General features: G+C 44.2%; 1 protein-coding gene and 1 non-coding gene across 2 annotated transcripts in view; both read right to left on the minus strand.

Annotated features, from left to right (window-relative positions):
- Positions 1-3,579: 3,579 nt before the first annotated feature.
- Positions 3,580-16,767, minus strand: part of CACNG1 (calcium voltage-gated channel auxiliary subunit gamma 1) — a 55,382-nt gene continuing 42,194 nt past the window's right edge. The window contains exons 2-4 of the mRNA XM_077460649.1: positions 14,233-14,307; positions 8,711-8,848; positions 3,580-4,480 (exon numbers count right to left, since the gene is read on the minus strand). Coding sequence (XP_077316775.1) covers positions 4,254-4,480; positions 8,711-8,848; positions 14,233-14,307 — 440 coding nt within the window. The 3' untranslated portion in view covers positions 3,580-4,253. The remainder of the gene's footprint in view (positions 4,481-8,710; positions 8,849-14,232; positions 14,308-16,767) is intronic.
- Positions 11,223-11,353, minus strand: LOC143937648 (small nucleolar RNA ACA64). The gene has a single exon (XR_013263734.1). It is a non-coding gene; the product is annotated as a small nucleolar RNA ACA64 (small nucleolar RNA).

Here is a 16,767-nt window from a genome sequence, read left to right on the forward strand (position 1 = left end):
GTGCTGCTTCTGGATTCCCTCTTCTCCTCTCCACTGGGCGCTACAAACACATAATAGGATCCTTCAGGATGGAGAGTGGGGGAAGGGTCCAACAAATATCTAACATTTACCAGCCCCTTCCTTTCCTGAATGAACACAATGAATGATTGGTACTGATCTTCCACTGTGCTCAATCATGACTGAAGCATAGTAAACTGTGTTTGTTTATTTAGAGAGGGGGCTGTCAGGTTGGCAGTATAGGGCCCCCGTGGTTTCTAACAGCAGCCCTGGGTTGAGGACTCGCCATCAATGGTGGCATGAAGATCGAGTGATTGGTGAATGGCTGCGCTCCCCTGTCTCCACCCACAACAGGACATTCGCTTACCTTAAAACTGAAACTCCGGGAAGATTCAAAATCAAACCACAACCAATGGATACATTTAAAATGATAAAATATATATTTATAAATAACTAACATGCAGCTAAAATAAGTACTTGTTTGTTATCTCCAGTCTTTCCCCAAGCAGCAGCACTTACACTGGGAGAGGGAGGGGCCACACTGGGGGTGTGATGTAATCAGACAGAAGGAGAGCAGAGAGCTGAACTTATCAGTCTTCTGCTGCTCCCTTCTAGTCCAGTCACAGCCTAGGGGTGGGGAGATGACCCCGCTGTGTTCTTTTGGTACAATAGCAGCTCAACAGCCTGGTTGCGGTGTCCGGTAGAGGTGTGTAAATCACAGAACTGGATGGGCAGACATAGAAATATTTAGTAAGGTTAAAAAAAAAAAACTCATATATAAGAATTTCAATATTTAGCTGTTCAGCTTTAAAGTGAACAGACCTATTTAAAAAAAAAATAAAAATTAAGTATGGAATGATTACTGCCCCTGACAGCTTTTTTCCCCCTATCTCCTCTTGGTGAGATTTTCCTTCACTTCCTTCCCCGGGGGGATAAAACAGGAAGTGAGAGGAAATCTCCCCAAAGGGAGGGGACAATGGTCCCCGGTACAGGTTTATCTACTGGAAGATTCCTCGTCTTGTAACTGTGACTACAATAAAGTAAAAAGTGGGGACTTTCCAGGATGGAACCCGGGGATAGAAATTCAAAACAAAGGTATATAAAGATACAAAAGTTTAAAAGAATCACATATGATGTTTCTTTTTTTGTTACCAACCACAAAGACCACTTATATAGTGAGTGTCCCATTTCACAGATTACAGGCAACGTGTTTTGTAGATAAGCGCCACTTCATCAGGACCAGCGGTGATTGGGTTACGAGACTGTCAGGGCTCATTCCTACTCCGAGGATCAGTTAGGGAGGGGATCTTCTCGAATATTACTACCTTATGACAAGACAGCGTTGAGTCCTGGACACTGAACCCCCTATGCCTCTTAGTCCCTTACAACAGCAGTCCCCAATTTTTTGGGCACTTTTATGACAGCCAATCAGTTTTTTCTGGGGGGGGGGGTGGTGTTACAGAGTAAGTCCTCAGCCCCCCTTCACATCACAACCCCCTTTTACAGCAACCCCCCCCTCCATTATATTAGTCTCCACATTACAGAACCCCCTACCCCCCCCCCCATTACTGTGTCCCTTGCAGTTAAGGTACCTGATTCAATCTCTTACTCTCACTGTCCCCCTTTCAATCTCCGCCTCCATTTATTAGCCTGTGTGACTCCTCCTTGACGATGTCATCCTATCAGCAGGGCCCGGGGGTGGGGGGAGCTGCAGATCTGGATGAAGGGTGGGAGTGTCAGAGTTGGGCTCCTTCTATTTACTAGCAGCCCTTTTCTTTCAGTGCACAGAGGCTGCTCAGCTGTCGGTTAACTACCAGCCACTCGTTGTTTCTACAGTGACTTACCTGGTTACCATTACCTGCCTTGTTAGTCCAGCCTACAATCAGCCGGCTTTGGCTATTTAAACAGCTTTGCTCATTCCCTCCCGACCCTTGCGGGGTCTATGATCTCCAGTGCCTTCCTTCCTGTGTATGACTTGGCCTGGCTGACTTCTCTTCCGATTCCCGCTCCTGACAACGCTGACTTCTGGTTCTCTGATCCCGGCTCTTCTGATTACTCGCTCTGGCATCCAAATCCTGGCTTCTGTTTTTGACGACTTGCTATTTCATTACAGTTGTGATTGTAACTGCATTTTCTGCCCCCGCCTGGTTTATGTTTCCTGACAGGAAGCTGCCCAACTCATCGTGTTACCCAGTTGTCAATACGAAAAGCCTCCCGCTCTCTGTCCAGTTCTCCAGCTCCGCCCGCCCCCCCTGCCCTGCTGATAGGATGAGATGGGCGAGGAGGTGGGAGTCCTGGGAGAGGACATAGACTGCGGTCACCACTTGCCTCTTCCTGTTGCTGGCCCAGTTACTAATGGGCTATGAACTGGTACTGGTCCGTGGCCTGGGGATTGGCGACTTCTGCCCTATAGGAGTACTCGCTAGCAAAATCCCCCTGTGGAGATGAGTGTGATTTATAGATTGATGTAACCATATTATCAATTGTAACCACTGTATTGATACCCCTTTACTGCTGGTCCTGATGAAGTAACGCTACCTACGAAACGTGTTGAACACAACCTGCTGTGAAACGGGACACTCACTATACTACAAATTTATAACTTGGTCTTTTTAGTTGGTCGAAACAAAAAAAGAAAGTCTGTATTGATATCATACGTGACTGTTTAAACTTTTTTATAATGTGACTAATATATCCAGCAATATTTTTCTATACATTTGTTTTGAATTTATATTCCCGAGTGTCACCCCAGAAGTCCCCTGGTTTTTGCTTTTGTAATCATTTGTTGCTTTGGGATGGTGGCACTTTAGGTCCTTTGTGTCACTCCCTCTTTTTTTTCTCTTGTAAGGGTGAATTCTAAAATGTTGAATTTCCCCTCCCTGGAACCAGTGATAATGGTCACTAAGATAAAAACAGAGGAGGAATCTCACAGATGGAAATAAAAACCTTGGGGTCCATGCATAAGGCTGGCCATAGAGGGTTCGAATCTCGGCTGGTTCAGCAGGAACTGGTTGAGATTCGAAACTGTGTATGGGCAGACAAAATGTACCAAGTTGATCGATCGATCGATCGATCAACTTGGGCACAACCAGCCTGCCAGATTTTACTTGCAATTATCACTATGGGCTGCTAGCAATAATCACTGTCTTCTCCCTGCGGAGGGGGACAATGTCTCGGCAGGAGGGCTTCTCCTGTTGGCGCTGACTGTGTTGATGGGGGAAATCGTTTGTTCCTGAAATCCGTGGTTGCAAGACAGAACTTTGCAACTTCTATGGCTCATCTCTTGGTCACTCTACAGCAGGGGTCTCAAACTGGCGGCCCTCCAGCTGTTGCGAAACTACAAGTCCCATGAAGCATTGCAAGGCTGACAGTTACAAGCATGACTCCCACAGGCAGAGGCATGATGGGACTTGTAGTTTTTCAAACAGCTGAAGGGGCCGCTATATATAATATCCAGTGCTGTAAAATGACTGTTTATCAAATGTATCGGCGTACCCCCATCGAAAGGGGGTGGGGGGGGGGGTCATCCAGAGGAAAGTCCAAATTTGTAAAAAGCAGTAAGGGCACCACGCCAGTGGATCGTAGATTCCAGAAAAGTTTTTAATTGAATAATTGGTAGAAAAAGAAAGGCAACGCGTTTCAGAGGTTCAGACACACCCCCCTTCATCAGCACTTATATAATATGTATCCTCAGGATTGTCTAGACTCATTAGAATATTGATGATATTTGTATACACAGAATCATGTAACATCCCCAGCAATAAAAACCTGACAGGGGTTCTAACCCACCCGCACTCTTTCCAAAAAAAAAGAAAAAAAGTTTTGAGCAGAACAGAATTTTGCATGCAGAAAACAAAAGAGGGATCTTCATTCTATAGTTCGTCGTTTTTTTTTTTTTGAACACCTTGGATGTTTCCGGAGCTCAATCTTCAGTCCCCGGGACAGTCAGACTAGTACCTGTTCCGAACGCTGTCATTGGTTCGTCCAGTCAGACGAGGGGGGGCGGCCGGTGAGAGATGCACCGGGGTGAAATGTTACAACCAACCATGAACTCTATGATCCTCCTTGTAGCTATATACAGTAAGGAACCTTCTCCATCCTGCTGACATGGAGACGGAATTGTACAGATCAGCAGATATGAGATAAGAATTTAAGGAGCTGCGGTCTTCATTGGTCTGAAGGCTTTTTGGAGCCCCTGGAGACCATCAACATTTTAAAATCTGCCATCTGGAGTGCAAAGGTGACATGGGGGCCCTTCAGATCTCGGGCTCAGCGTCCATACATGTCTCCCATGGGTTCCTGGGCATCCGGGGTAAGGAGATGAGCACCAGGGCGATGCCACAAATGAAGAGCAGAGCGAAGGAGGCACAGGCGCAACTGAAGGACCAGGAGTAGTAATACTCAATCCAGACGGTCTCCTTGCTGTCAATCATCCGGTGCACAGACTGCCTGATGACCTCCGCTGAGATGATCATACACAAACCTGGAAGACAGAAAGGACACAATGTCAGTGGCCTGATCTTCAGAATCCATATCTACAAGTACTCCTTCATTAGAGCAGCCAGATACCTGACCACCAATGTAAGGAACATTCTTCCCACTGACCACCAATGTAAGGAACATTCTTCCCACTGACCACCAATGTAAGGAACATTCTTCCCACTGACCACCAATGTAAGGAACATTCTTCCCACTGGGTCTTGAGGATGGATCATTGGCCAGAGCTTGCACAGTATGCAATTGAGCTCCTGGCCTGTCCTGCATCCAGCGTTCTTTCGGAACGCACCTTCAGTGCTGCTAGTGGCTTTGCAACCGATCACAGGGGTGCGCCTGTCCACCGACTCGGTTGATCGACTGACCTTCATAAAGATGAATCAGTCTTGGATCACCACCAGCTACCAAGCACCTGAAGCTGATGTAACCTAATAATTTTTTGGGAAATATCACATCCCTTCAAGACTGCCTATGCTGATGCTGAGTGACTGTCCTGTTATGTTGACTGTCTATCCTCTTCCTCCTCCGCTGATATCTTGGAAGAAATTTTTTTGTTCTGGGTGATGCCACCAGCCCAATTTTTCAGCCCTTGTTTAACAGGGGCAGGTAATTACGATTTTTGATGCAATGTTTTGCAGCAGGGCTCATTCCTCCAATAAAACTAGAGTATATGGGAGAGGTTGCAGTGTCGTGGCACCAGCACCAGTGCCTAAGGCCCAATTTTTCATCCCCTGTTTAACAGGGACATGTAATACAATTTTTGATGCAATGCTTTGCAGCAGGGCTCATTCCTGCACTCCAACTAGAGTATCTGGGAGAGGTTGCAGTGTTGTGGCACCAGCAAGCAGTGCCTAAGGCCCAATTTTTCAGCCCCTGTTTAACAGGGACATGTAATTACAATTCTTGATATAATATTTCACAGGAGGGCCCCTTCCTGTGCCCACCCAGAGTAACTGTGAGGACTTATAGTGTTGTGGCACCAGCACCACAACCACCAAAGGCCCAATTTTTCGACCACTGCTCAACAATGGCATGTAATTACAATTCTTGATATAATCGTTCACAGCAGAGCGCTCCAGCGCCCACCAAGAGTCACTTTGAGGGCTTACAGTGTTGTGGCAACACCTTAGGCGCAAATTTCTGCAGAGCATATAGGACAGGCCCCTACTTTCAAACATCCAACTTACAAACATCTCCTACTTGCAAACGGAAGGAGACAACAGCAAGTGAGATGAAAAAAGACGGACGGCAAAACAAATTATACAGGGGTGATAACCCTTCCCTATGTTTTCCAAAAAGCTTAAAAATAGTTTTTTTGACTGGAGCTACACTTTAAAAATGTACCGGTTGAAAATTACAAACAGATTCAACTTAACACAACAAACCTACACAGTCCCTGTCTTGTTTGCACCGCCTGTATACTGCTGTTCTGAGTATATAGAGCCTGGGGGCCACACGCATTTCCTTTTTTTAATATGGGTACAGGGTTCCCCTTAATATGCGTACAAGACCCAAATAGGCTGGTAATGGGCAGGGGGGGCTACCCATGCCATTTTTCTCAATGATTTTCATCCATATTGCGGGAACCAGATATTACATTTTTTTCCGTTAAATGTCATTTTGTGCAGGGACTGTTCTAAACGCGGGAAACACGTGGCACTTCACAGGCATACTACAGACACCCCCCAGGCACCATATTTAAAGGAATATTTCACTTTCTTTTTTTCACTTTAATCATCATTAGAAGAATGTTCCTTACATTGGTGATGGGTGAGAAGAATGTTCCTTACATTGGTGATCAGTGAGAAGAATGATCCTTACATTGGTGATCGGTGAGAAGAATGATCCTTACATTGGTGATCAGTGGGAAGAATGTTCCTTACATTGGTGATCAGTGAGAAGAATGTTCCTTACATTGGTGATCAGTGGGAAGAATGATCCTTACATTGGTGATCAGTGGGAAGAATGTTCCTTACATTGGTGATCGGTGAGAAGAATGTTCCTTACATTGGTGATCAGTGAGAAGAATGTTCCTTACATTGGTGATCAGTGAGAAGAATGTTCCTTACATTGGTGATCAGTGGGAAGAATGTTCCTTACATTGGTGATCAGTGGGAAGAATGTTCCTTACATTGGTGATCAGTGAGAAGAATGTTCCTTACATTGGTGATCGGTGAGAAGAATGTTCCTTACATTGGTGATCAGTGGGAAGAATGTTCCTTACATTGGTGATCGGTGAGAAGAATGTTCCTTACACTGGTGATCAGTGGGAAGAATGTTCCTTACATTGGTGATCAGTGGGAAGAATGTTCCTTACATTGGTGATCAGTGAGAAGAATGTCCCTTACATTGGTGGTCAGTGAAGGAACATCAGTGAAGGAACATTCTTCTCACCGATCACCAATGTAAGGAACATTCTTCTCACCGATCACCAATGTAAGGAACATTCTTCCCACTGATCACCAATGTAAGGGACATTCTTCTCACTGATCACCAATGTAAGGAACATTCTTCTCACCGATCACCAATGTAAGGAACATTCTTCCCACTGATCATCAATGTAAAGCCCCGTACACACTATCAGATTGTCTGCTGAGTTTTTCCTTCAGATTTACCAAAACCATATAATATGAGGTCAAACCTTAGGAGTTTCAATGTGTATGCAATCAGGCAGGCCCTTCTACTACATGGTTTTGGTAAATCTGAAGGAAAAACTCAGCAGACAATCTGATAGTGTGTACGGGGCTTAAGGAACATTCTTCCCACTGATCACCAATGTAAGGAACATTCTTCTCACTGATCACCAATGTAAGGAACATTCTTCTCACTGATCACCAATGTAAGGGACATTCTTCCCACTGATCACCAATGTAAGGGACATTCTTCTCACTGATCACCAATGTAAGGAACATTCTTCCCACTGATCACCAATGTAAGGAACATTCTTCCCACTGATCACCAATGTAAGGGACATTCTTCTCACTGATCACCAATGTAAGGAACATTCTTCTCACTGATCACCAATGTAAGGGACATTCTTCTCACTGATCACCAATGTAAGGAACATTCTTCTCACTCATCACCAATGTAAGGAACATTCTTCCCACTGATCACCAATGTAAGGAACATTCTTCTCACTGATCACCAATGTAAGGAACATTCTTCCCACTGATCACCAATGTAAGGAACATTCTTCCCACTGATCACAAATGTAAGGAACATTCTTCTCACTGATCACCAATGTAAGGAACATTCTTCCCACTGATCACCAATGTAAGGAACATTCTTCCCACTGATCACCAATGTAAGGGACATTCTTCTCACTGATCACCAATGTAAGGAACATTCTTCTCACTGATCACCAATGTAAGGGACATTCTTCTCACTGATCACCAATGTAAGGAACATTCTTCTCACTCATCACCAATGTAAGGAACATTCTTCCCACTGATCACCAATGTAAGGAACATTCTTCTCACTGATCACCAATGTAAGGAACATTCTTCCCACTGATCACCAATGTAAGGAACATTCTTCCCACTGATCACCAATGTAAGGAACATTCTTCCCACTGATCACCAATGTAAGGAACATTCTTCCCACTGATCACCAATGTAAGGAACATTCTTCTCACTGATCACCAATGTAAGGAACATTCTTCTCACTGATCACCAATGTAAGGAACATTCTTCTCACTGATCACCAATGTAAGGAACATTCTTCTCACTGATCACCAATGTAAGGAACATTCTTCTCACTGATCACCAATGTAAGGAACATTCTTCTCACTGATCACCAATGTAAGGAACATTCTTCTCACCGATCACCAATGTAAGGAACATTCTTCTCACCGATCACCAATGTAAGGAACATTCTTCTCACCGATCACCAATGTAAGGAACATTCTTCTCACCGATCACCAATGTAAGGAACATTCTTCTCACCGATCACCAATGTAAGGAACATTCTTCCCACCGATCACCAATGTAAGGAACATTCTTCCCACTGATCACCAATGTAAGGAACATTCTTCTCACTGATCACCAATGTAAGGAACATTCTTCCCACTGATCACCAATGTAAGGAACATTCTTCCCACTGATCACCAATGAATTGGCTTTAGCTGGACATCCCCAAAGCCTACAAATGTTTTCAATGGTTCCTCTGGGATGAGAAGGTTGGGAACGGCTGTAATAAATGAATAGAAATGTTCACTTACCTGCGAAGACGTAGAAGAGGCCGGCTGGTTTGAGCAGGTAGTCCAGCTTCTCCCTGAAGGACAGCAGGGTGCAGATGGTCCCCATGGTCATGAAACCGACCGCAATGATGGCGATGGCTGCAGCCGAGAGGCTGTACTCTGCAGAGACAGGAATGAATGTAAGGAGGGAAATTCCCAGCCCTGACACCTCCACCCACAACCATGTGGGGAGCTTTGGGTGGAGGGTGAGGAACGATTGATGAATACAAATAGAGATGTGAAGATCAGACAAGGATGGAGGTCCCTGCAATTCTTCTGTCCTCTTATTTACAGGTCAGACTCCTTATCTCGGGAATAATTGCAGCATAAATACAATGTATCCATCTTCTATATCTATAATATAACCACTTCAGCTAAGAAAGGTTTTACCCCCTTCAGGACAAGGCCATTTTTATGCTATTTAGCAGTAACTGTCAATTACGCGGTCATGCAACACTGTATCAGAATAAAATTGGTATCTTTTTTTTTTTTTTACACAAATGAAGCTTTCTTTTGATGGTATTTGATCACCTCAGTGGGAGCCAATCAGCAGGTCCTGGCTGACCCAATGTCTGCCGGGACCCGCCAATCGTTCCTGAGGTAGACGGAATGGCGGTCTGCCTATGTAAACCGAGACGGGGGAAGACAGAGATCTTGTGCTCCTGCTAAGCAGGAATACAGATCTCTGTCTTCTTACATTACAAGCACCTCCCCCCACACAGTTATAAAGCAACCCCTAGGGGCACGTTTAACCCTTTCATTGCCCCTGATGTTAACCCCTTCCCTGCCAGTGTCAGTACAGCAATGGCGATCTGACAGGGAAGAAGATCAAGATCTCGTGTTCCTGATAAGGAGGAACACCGATCGCTGTCTTCATCCAGTCAGAGCATTACCCCCACACAGTTAGAAAGGACCCCCTAGGGACACGCTTAACCCTTTGATGGCCCCATGATGTTAACCCCTTTTCTGCCAGTGTCATTAGTACAGTGACAGTGCATATTTTTATATTGGTGTCACTGCTCCCCCCAAAAAAGTGTCAAAAGTGACACTTAGTGTCTGATTTGTCCGCCGCAATATCGCAGTCCCGCTATAAGTTGCTTATCGCCGCCATTACTGGTAGCGGCCGTTTACCACACGATCGCTCCATCAAATGATGGAGCGATCACCTGTAAACAAACCGGCGTTATGTCATATGTCACCGGTTCCTCCCTCCTCTCTCTGTACCGATCGGTACAGTGAGAGGGGAGAGGGGGAGAGATGGCAGCAGTGCTGTGGGCTGGATGTGTAGTGCCCACAGCGCTGCTCAGTGACAATCCTCTGCCCATACTCTGCCCATACTGTGCAATACTCTGCCCATACTGTGCAATACTCTGCCCATACTCTGCCAGTACTCTGCCCATACTGTGCAATACTCTGCCCATACTCTGCAATACTCTGCCCATACTGTGCAATACTCTGCCCATACTCTGCCCATACTGTGCAATACTCTGCCCATACTCTGCAATACTCTGCCCATACTGTGCAATACTCTGCCCATACTCTGCCCATACTGTGCAATACTCTGCCCATACTGTGCAATACTCTGCCCATACTCTGCAATACTCTGCCCATACTGTGCAATACTCTGCCCATACTCTGCCCATACTGTGAAATACTCTGCCAGTACTCTGCCAGTACTCTGCCAATACTCTGCCAATACTCTGCAATACTCTGAAACACTGTGCAATACTCTCTGCAATACTCTGCAATACTCTCTGCAATACTCTGCAAATACTCGCCAATATTCTGCAATAAATTTTAATAGAAACAAAGAATTTTTTATTTTTTTAACCAAATGTTATGTCTTTTTTGATTTATAGCGCAAAAAATAAAAGACCCAGCGGTGATTAAATACCACCAAAAGAAAGTTCTATTTGTTTGAAAAAAAGGACAAAAATTTCATATGGGTACAGTGTTGCATGACTGAGTAATTGTCATTCAAAGTGTGAGAGCACCGAAAGCTGAAAATTGGTCCAGTTAGGAAGGGGGTTTAAGTGCCCAGTGGTCAAGTGGGTAATTATTGAATAAGAAAGTAAAATAATGTGTTTTTTTTTGTTTTTTTTCAAAATTGTTGCTTTTTTTTGTTTTTTGTTTATAGCGCAAATAATAAAAACCGCAGAGGTGATCAAATACCACCAAAAGAAAGCTCTATTTGTGTGTGTGGGGGGGGGGGGAAATATTTTGGTAAAGCATTGCACGACCGCACAATTAGTTAAAGTGAGGCAGTGCCATATTGCAAAAAATGGCCTGTTCAGGGGGGGCGGGGTAAACTTTCCAGGGCTGAAGAGGTTACAGTAGTAGAACTAAAGGTAAAATGAGTTCCATTGGAGAGATTTCCCTTCACTTCCTGTCCCATAGCCAAAACAGGAAGAGTGTAAATCGCTGGTTGTCACCAAACTGGTGTCCCAATTTGAAGATGTCCCCTTTTTATTTGGGAGTATTGCAAGGCATGGCGAAGTGTTGGAGTACGGGTCTCATTACACACACACAAGGTTATGGGTAATAAGCTTTGATACCCCAATATTCATATAGGCACAATGATCTTACCAATGGCTACAGCACAGACCAATGGCAATTTCCCTCTGTGCCATACAAAAAAAATAAATAAAAAATATGTATGTATTTTTACTTTCTGTTATAAAACATATCCAATAATAAAAAAAAAATTATTAACCACTTAGCGCTAATCGCTTGTCTTTGTACTGCGGTATTTTGACGCTAAATACTGTTGTTATGACAGCAGATAGCTGCCATTACCCTGTTTTTTTTTCAGCAACGGCAAGCGGCTGGGTATCGGAAAAAAGACGATCGCATCCTTCCCCCAGAGGGAATGATGGGGCCCCCCCCACTCAGCTCCATTAAAATTGAATGGTGGAAGCGACGTCAAACGTCACTTCCGCCCAACGGTCTTAAAACAAAAAAAATATATAAAAAAAAAAGGCATTTCCTTTTTTTCTTCTTTTTTTTAAATTTTTTTTTAAATTTTTTTTTTACTATTACATTTTTGTGTAAATCTTAGATCTGAGGTCTTTTTGATCTCATATTCAGATCTCAGATCTTATATTTAAGAAAAACCTGTCATGCTTTTTTTTTTCTATTTCAAGGGATGTTTACATTCCTTGTAATAGGAATAAAAGTGACCCAATTTTTATTTTTTTTAATTTTTTTAAAGGACAGTGTAAAAGTTAAAAAATAAAAAGAAGAATTTATTTTTTTAAAGCACGCCATCCCGCCGAGCTGTCGCGCCCGCATATGAAAGTGATGTTCAAACCACACGTGTGAGGTATCGCCGCGATCGTTAGAGCGAGAGCAATAATTCTAGCACTAGATCTACTCTGTAACTCTAAACACGTAACCTGTAGAAATTTTTAAACGTCGCCTATGGAGGGTCAAAGTTTGTCACCGTTCCCCCCGAGCGGGCGCAATTTTGAAGCGTGACATGTTGGGGAAACAATTTACTCGGCGTAACATCATCTTTCACTAAATAAATTGGGCTAGCTTTACTGTTGTCTTATTTTTTTTTTAAGTCAAAATAGTGTATTTTTTTTTCTCCCCAAAAAATTGCAGTTGTAAGACCGCTGCGCAAATACAGTGTGACATAAAGTATTGCAACGACCGCCATTTTATTCTCTAGGGTGTCTAAAAATATATATATGTGTTTGGGGGGTTCTAAGTAATTTTCTAGTAAAAAAAAAATGATTTTAACTTGTAACCAACAAGTGCCAAAAAGAGGCCTGGACCTTAAGTGGTTAATAAATGTTGACCAAATTGAAATTTTGCTACATATCTTTGGAAAAATAAAATTCCAATAAGTGTCTATTGATTGGTTTGTGTGAAAGTTATAGCGTCTACAAACTATGGGATATATAGTGGAATTTTTAGAATAATTTTTTTTATACTAGTAATGGCGGTGATCAACGACTTATAGTGGGACTGCGATATTGTGGTTGGGGAAACGATCTGACGGTTCGCGGGGCTGGCCGTAGAGGTGAACAGAGATCAGATCATCTATGATCTAGGAGGACCATCGCGAGGTTGTGAAGTCACTACCGCTCTAGGGTGGAAGTAAGCAAATTTGTATTATTTTTTTTTTTTTTTTTTTTACAACAAAAGATCAAACTTCTTTTTTTTTTTTTTTTTTTTTTTTCAACTTTTGCTTTTAAAAGGTAGAGGTGAGAACCCAGATCTCTCCATAAGGAGGACCTGTCATCCTTATTTCTATCACATTCCTTTTACATTCCTTTTAATAGGAATAAAAATGATCATACAAAAAAGCAAAAAAATAAAAAAAAAATGTATTTTTTTTTTTTTAAACCACCCCTATTTCTCCACGCTCGTGTGCAAAACCGAACCAATACGTAAGTCACGCATGCATATGTAACGGTATTCGCACCACACATGTGAGGGAACGTTTGAGCGAGAGCAATAATTATAGGGCTAGACCTCCTCTGTAACTCTAAACTGGTAACCTGTAAAAAAAAAAAATTTAAAGCGCCACCTATGGAGATTTTTAAGTATTGCAGTTTGTTGCCATTCCACGAGCGTTTTCAATTTTTTTTTTTTTTTGTGTTTGCCATTGGTATCTATTTACTCGGCGTAACATCATCTTTCATGATTTGGATACCCTCCCTCCCCCATCTACTGGACATATCCATCAGCTTACCATCATGGTGGAATTTATAAGCAAGTGGTTGGGGAATACCACATCCATACATCTCCAATATACTTCATTGTTGAAAGTCACATGCTATGATGAATTTTGCCATTTTTGGAAAACGATGTACTGTTTTTTTTTTTTTTATATTACATTTTTTTAAGCTACTTGATTAAATATATATATATATATATATATATTTTTTTATACAAATAATGTTTGAATTGCCTTAAAAAAAAAACCCCAAGAACGAGGAGATGTTTTGTGATGATCTAAAAGGGATGATGGCAATTACACCCACAACCTCACAGCTTTGTCTGTTTAACATCATCTTTCTTATTTTACCGTCGCCCCCCCCCCCCCCCTCTTTTTTTTCCCCACTAAAAACGACACCCATCATGCAGCCACGGGATTTTATATTTCTGAACCCCAAAGTCATGCGACTCTGAATTATTCTTCTACTAGAAGAGGAAATATGACTCCACCATGTTATTGGTTATTGGTGGAGCCAAGATTCCCCCGCCATCATCATCACAGGCGGCTAACCATTTTTGTTTTGCTTTCTCAGCTCCACTGATCTGTTTTTGATTATTTCAAATGTATCTTTTTATTAGCTGTGATTCCAGAGCCAGCATTGTGTCCTCGGGATGATTAGCACACGGGGGGGGGAAAGGAGGAAGAACTCAGAGCCCTCAAAGGCCAGAACGGAGGGGCTCGGGTGTGAGGACCCTGATGTGTCTATAAAGGACCAATGTTCAGTGATGTGTCCACCACCAGAAATATATCTGAGGCTCCGCATACGTCTACCTACCTCTCTGAGTGGTGACCTGTAATATCTCCGCGTTTTCTCCAGAGGTGAAATGCTTGAAGTAAGAGCAGTTTGTTTCTGAAAGAGATCAGAATGACATAACTGAAATTAATGTTATTACAGTTAATTTATATATCTCTGACGTATACCACAGTGCTGTACAGAGAACACATCAGTTTCTACAGTAGCTCATCTAATGGGTCGGACTACATGGACCAGCCTTCCCTTCCCCACGTCCATCAATGAGCTCCCCACCCCCATCAATGATCCTTCCCTCCCCCACCCCCATCAATGATCCTTCCCTCCCCCACCTCCATCAATGAGCCTACCCTCCCCATCTCCATAAATTAGCCTACCCTCCCCATCTCCATCAATGAGCCTTCCCTCCCCACCTCCATCAATGAGCCTTCCCTCCCCACCTCCATCAATGAGCCTTCCCTCCTCACTTCCATCAATGAACCTTGGCCGACCCATCCTCCATCAATGAGCCTTCCGCCCCCACCTCCATCAATGAGCCTTCCCTCTCACCTCCATCAATGAGCCTTCCCTCCCCACCTCCATCAATGAGTCTTCCATCCCCACCTCCATCAATGACCCTTCCCTCTCCACCTCCATCAATGAGTCTTCCATCCCCACCTCCATCAATGAGCCTTCCCTCCCCACCTCCATCAATGAGCCTTCCCTCCCCACCTCCATAAATGAGTCTTCCCTCCCCACCTCCATCAATGACCCTTCCCTTCCCACCTCCATCAATGAGCCTCCCTCCCCACCTCCATCAATGAGTCTTCCATCCCCACCTCCATCAATGACCCTACCCTCTCCACCTCCATCAATGAGTCTTCCATCCCCACCTCCATCAATGAGCCTTCCCTCCCCACCTCCATCAATGAGCCTTCCCTCCCCACCTCCATCAATGAGCCTTCCCTCCCCACCTCCATCAATGAGCCTTCCCTCTCACCTCCATCAATGAGCCTTCCCTCCCCACCTCCATCAATGAGTCTTCCATCCCCACCTCCATCAATGACCCTTCCCTCTCCACCTCCATCAATGAGTCTTCCATCCCCACCTCCATCAATGAGCCTTCCCTCCCCACCTCCATCAATGAGCCTTCCCTCTCACCTCCATCAATGAGCCTTCCCTCCCCACCTCCATCAATGAGTCTTCCATCCCCACCTCCATCAATGACCCTTCCCTCCCCACCTCCATCAATGAGCCTACCCTCCCCATCTCCATCAATGAGCCTTCCCTCCCCACCTCCATCATCAATGAGCCTTCCCTCCCCACCTCCATCAATGAGCCTTCCCTCTCCACCTCCATCAATGAGCCTTCCCTCCCCACCTCCATCAATGAGCCTTCCCTCCCCACCTCCATCAATGAGCCTTCCCTCTCCACCTCCATCAATGAGCTTTCTCTCCCCACCTCCACCAGTAAGCCTTGGCTGCTCATGACCCTGTCACCAGTTGGCTGGTTTTCCTTCCTTGGACCACTTTTGGTCAGTCCTGACCACTGCAGACCGGGAACATCCCATGAGAGATGCAGGTTTGGAGTTGCTCTGAACCAGTTGTCTAGACATTACAATGTCCCTCCAATCCCTACACTTGTCCACTTGCTTCAGGGACAACATGCTCACTTAATACCTTATATATGCCACCCACTTTCAGATGCCAGTGACTGACCTCACAAATGAGCTTCTAGAAGAATGGGTCAAACATTCCCATAGACACCCTGCTAAACCCTGTGGACGGCCTTCCCAAAAGATTTGAAGCTGTTATAGGTGCAAAGGGCCAACTCAATATTGAACCCTCCGGACTAAGACTGGGATGCCATTAAAGTTTATGTGTGTAAAGGCAGGTGTCACAATACTTTTGGCAATATAGTCTTGATACAGTATCTCACAAAAGTGAGTACACCCCTCACATTTCTGTAAATCTTTTCTTTTATCTTTTCATGTGACAACACTGAAGAAATGACACTTGTCTACAATGTAAAGTAGTGAGTGTACAGCTTGTATAACAGTGTAAATTTCCTGTCCCCTCAAAATAACTCAAAAGTCAGTACACCCCTAAGTGAAAATTTCCAAATTGGGCCCAATTAGCCATTGTCCGTCCCCGGTGCCATGTGACTCGTTAGTGTTACAAGGTCTCAGGTGTGAATGGGGAGCAGGTGTGTTAAATTTGGTGTTTTCGCTCTCACTCTCTCATACTGGTCACTGAAAGTTCAACATGGCACCTCATGGCAAAGAACTCTCTGAGGATCTGAAGATAAGAATTGTTGCTCTACATAAAGATGGCCTAGGCTATAAGAAGATTGCCAAGACCCTGAAACTGATCTGCAGCACGGTGGCCAAGACCATACAGCAGTATAACAGGACAGGTTCCCCTCAGAACAGGCCTCGCCATGGTCCACCAAAGAAGTTGAGGTCACGTGCTCAGCGTCATATCCAGAGGTTGTCTTTGGGAAATAGACGTATGAGTGTTGCCAGCATTGCTGCAGAGGTTGTAGGGGGGGGGGGGGGGGGTCAGCCTGTCAGTGCTCAGA

Source organism: Lithobates pipiens, unplaced genomic scaffold (genome assembly GCF_037356315.1).
Source record: "Lithobates pipiens isolate NorthernLeopardFrog02 unplaced genomic scaffold, aLitPip1_a1.2 Scaffold_28, whole genome shotgun sequence".
Taxonomy (NCBI): Eukaryota; Metazoa; Chordata; class Amphibia; order Anura; family Ranidae; genus Lithobates; species Lithobates pipiens.